The sequence below is a fragment of the Polistes fuscatus genome, unplaced genomic scaffold (assembly GCF_010416935.1).
Source record: "Polistes fuscatus isolate 324 unplaced genomic scaffold, CU_Pfus_HIC Scaffold21, whole genome shotgun sequence".
NCBI lineage: Eukaryota > Metazoa > Arthropoda > Insecta > Hymenoptera > Vespidae > Polistes > Polistes fuscatus.
In genome coordinates this window covers 693469-696829 of record NW_025113098.1, presented here as the reverse complement: position 1 = coordinate 696829, position 3361 = coordinate 693469, and the positions used below count along the sequence as shown (strand labels likewise).

Genomic DNA, 3361 nt, shown 5'->3' with positions numbered 1-3361 from the left:
GTTGTCACTAGTAGAAGCATGTGTCCTGCAAGAAAAAAATTAATAATTAATAATTATATGAAATTGAAAAGAAATTAATACTTAATATAATACTAAAGAATAAATCTGCTTTATATTATTATAAATATTAAATTTTTATAGTAGCGTGTATATATATCTATATATATGTATATATACACAATTATTAGTGTAATGTTGTTGAAAGAATAAATATAGAATTTGTTTAAAAGCTGTAGTCGTAGAGATAGGCTTACATTGTGGGCTTATTAATGAAACAATTTTCAAATGCTCTCAAATATATTATTACGAAGCCATATTTTTAAATAAAACAAAACTTTTTGTTCTTATATTATAGTGTTTATAAGTAGTATAAAATAGTTTCATTTCTATAGTAAGAAATAGATGTTCGTGTTATTTAAGTCCTATTGTAATGCAGGACAATATTTGTTTTCATAGAAGTTACTAAAAAAAAAGATTGATTAAATCATTAGCTCATAAAAACAATTATACTTGTAATTATGAAATATTATATGCATGCACAAGAGACAGGTGTAATTCCAATATATCTTGATTTTAGTTTTCTGTGTCTTATATTATGTGTAAACATTTTATATAATCTAAATATATATATAGATAATTAAGAGAAAGCGATGTTAAATATAATAATATTATACCGAAACATACAAAAATTAATATATCATATATTACATAATATATTGTTACATGAAAAAGAATAATTTGTATTTGACATCGCTTTCGATGAAATAGTAAAGAAATGAAAATGATCATTAGATGCACGTAACCAACAGATAATTGTATAATTTGATATGATACACCGATGTTTCAGGGGATATGTACTCAAGACAAACAACCGGCTCAGGTGCACCTGGAACTAGTAGCAGTTCGGCTAAAACTCCGGATTACAGTGGCTATTCTGCATACGGTAATTATGCTGATACCACTTATCCTCAGCAACGTTCGTATACGGGAGGAGAAAGCAACCAAGGTGGGTATGCCGCCAGCGCCCCTAAACCTGGCCAGCAAGGCTTTGATTTCAAAGAGTGGCCCACCTCATGACCGTTTTAATTCAACCGTGACGGAGAAATGCGCTGAATGGCTTGGCCTTGCTCGTGGGTTATTTCTTATTTCATTTTTGAGGAACAGTATATGTATTGGTTAAAACATCATAACTATACTGCGAGACATTCATTTTCTTTGTGTGCTGTAATATCGAGATTTCATTGGTAATTCTTAGAATTTAACGACTGTTAATTAGGAAACATTATTATTATTATTATTCAATATGAGGGTTATAATACTTTAGTTGTTAATCTATGTAATAGTGCCTATTTAATTAATTTGAGTCTCCCGTAATAAGGGTAATAATCTTTTTTTCAAGCATGTTACGTAATCAAAGTTTTTTGAGATACGATGAAAAATTAATAGTTAATCTAGGAATGACTTCATCAATGATTGATGGTTTTAACTAAATAATTTAGATATTGATATATATTCTCTAATTTTTCTTTTATTTTTTTGTTTTATTTTTTTTTTGTTTAAATATACACATATATATATGTAAATATATATATATATATTTATTTGTGTTTGTATATATATACTTGTGTTTGTATATACATACGTATTTATATATGCATATGTATTTTATATATATATGTGTGTATATTTATGTATATTTTATATATATATTATATGTCATATTTCCATTTTTGCTTCAATTGCATTGATTTGTTAGATAATCAACACCAGAGATCATTTAATATTATAATGAATTTGGATATAAGATTTTTTTTAATATAAAGAAGATCGAGCAAAATGATTTATTTATTATCGTAAATTTATACAGACTCATTTTTGCTATAACGATCTAGCGGTATTAGTTAGCACTGTGCAAAGAATGTCTCTTGTATTTAGTTTATTTCGCGAGCGATCGCGACTATATACTGTCGAACGAATATCATCACAATTAATGAGTAATAGTATTATATTATAAATGTATTTTGATATTATCCATATATTTATTATTTTATCAAAGATTTAAAAGAAGAAAGAAAGAAGAAAAGTCAGTTTAAAAAAACGATGTTTCAATTATATTATATCAAAAATATCAATTGTAGAGATTGATCGCTCGCGGAAATGGTTTTTCTATTTGATTTAATTTTTAATATATAAGAAAGTACAATGAATTTAAAAAAAAACAAAAACCAAAAAAAAAAAAGAAAGAAGATTACAATACCCATGGTGCAAGAATTATATAATAATGTATGGCACTGGGATAGGAGAAAGAAAGCAAATTATTAAAGTATATTAAGAATAAATTAGATTGAATGGAAATAATAAGGTAAAATTAAAACGTAAAAGAGCGAGTGTTAAAAAGATGGGGATAAAAACAATATAAGCACAGACATCATCCATGCACGAATGATAAATTAGTATTGCTTGCCGTGGCATATTATATACCTGGAGATGAATAAGATCTAATTCGGGATCTTCTCAGGGGCAAGCACAAAGTTTGGTACTTATTCATCTCCTTTTATGTGCTGACGGATAAATTTGGTGAAGAGAAAAAAAAGAAAAAAATAAATAATGAAAACACACTACTACTACTACTATTTGGTAACACGATAAAGAAGTAAAATATTATATACTACGGTCTTCGGCAGAAGGTTAGCGAATGACACACCCATCCCTCCACGTTCTCCTATTTATTAAATAGTTGTTATACTGGGTAAATACAAAAATAACGTGTGATTAATTAAAATAAGTAAGAAGAAGACGTTCACAAGCTGACTTACCTTTAAAGTACTACAGAAATAGTGTAATATAAAATAGATGTCTTAATATGATGTATGTGTAATTCTGAACTTTTAACAGCAAAAGATGATGCAGTCTTCTCTTAAGCATCCATTTTTCTCACTGCTAATTTTCACGGCATATCACTAGTAGTATATCTTCGCGAATTATCTTCAGTTCCTCTCTTTCTACTATTTCTTGCTTTCAAATACTTCCTACCGAGTCTAGTCCCCTTCTACTTCCAGCTGTTTTTACAAAAAACTCTGCCTGGAAGGAAGAGGGCAAGAATAAAATGAAAAATCATGGATTATTAAAAAGAAAAAAACAAACAAATTGTATTATAAGAACTTCTTGGTCGTCGGACTGGCTTCTGTTCGGCCAATTTTTTACCAGTTATATTACAAACTGGTTTATTTTTTACCTTGTGAATTTATAATAGTTAATTATTAGGCGTGTTTAAGGCTAATATTGTTACTATTATTATTACGTCTATATTATTATTACTATCGTGCTACCATTGTTACTATTCTTATTACATTGTTACCAC

General features: G+C 27.7%; 1 protein-coding gene across 1 annotated transcript in view; it reads left to right on the top strand.

Annotated features, from left to right (window-relative positions):
- The window catches only part of LOC122517882 (heterogeneous nuclear ribonucleoprotein 27C), a gene marked incomplete in the record, with an annotated part of 16210 nt that extends 14879 nt beyond the window's left edge, over positions 1 to 1331 (top strand). Inside the window, 1 exon segment of the mRNA XM_043636492.1 lies at positions 848 to 1331. Within this exon segment, the coding sequence (XP_043492427.1) occupies positions 848 to 1077 (230 nt within the window).
- Between the last annotated feature and the right edge of the window lie 2030 nt (positions 1332 to 3361).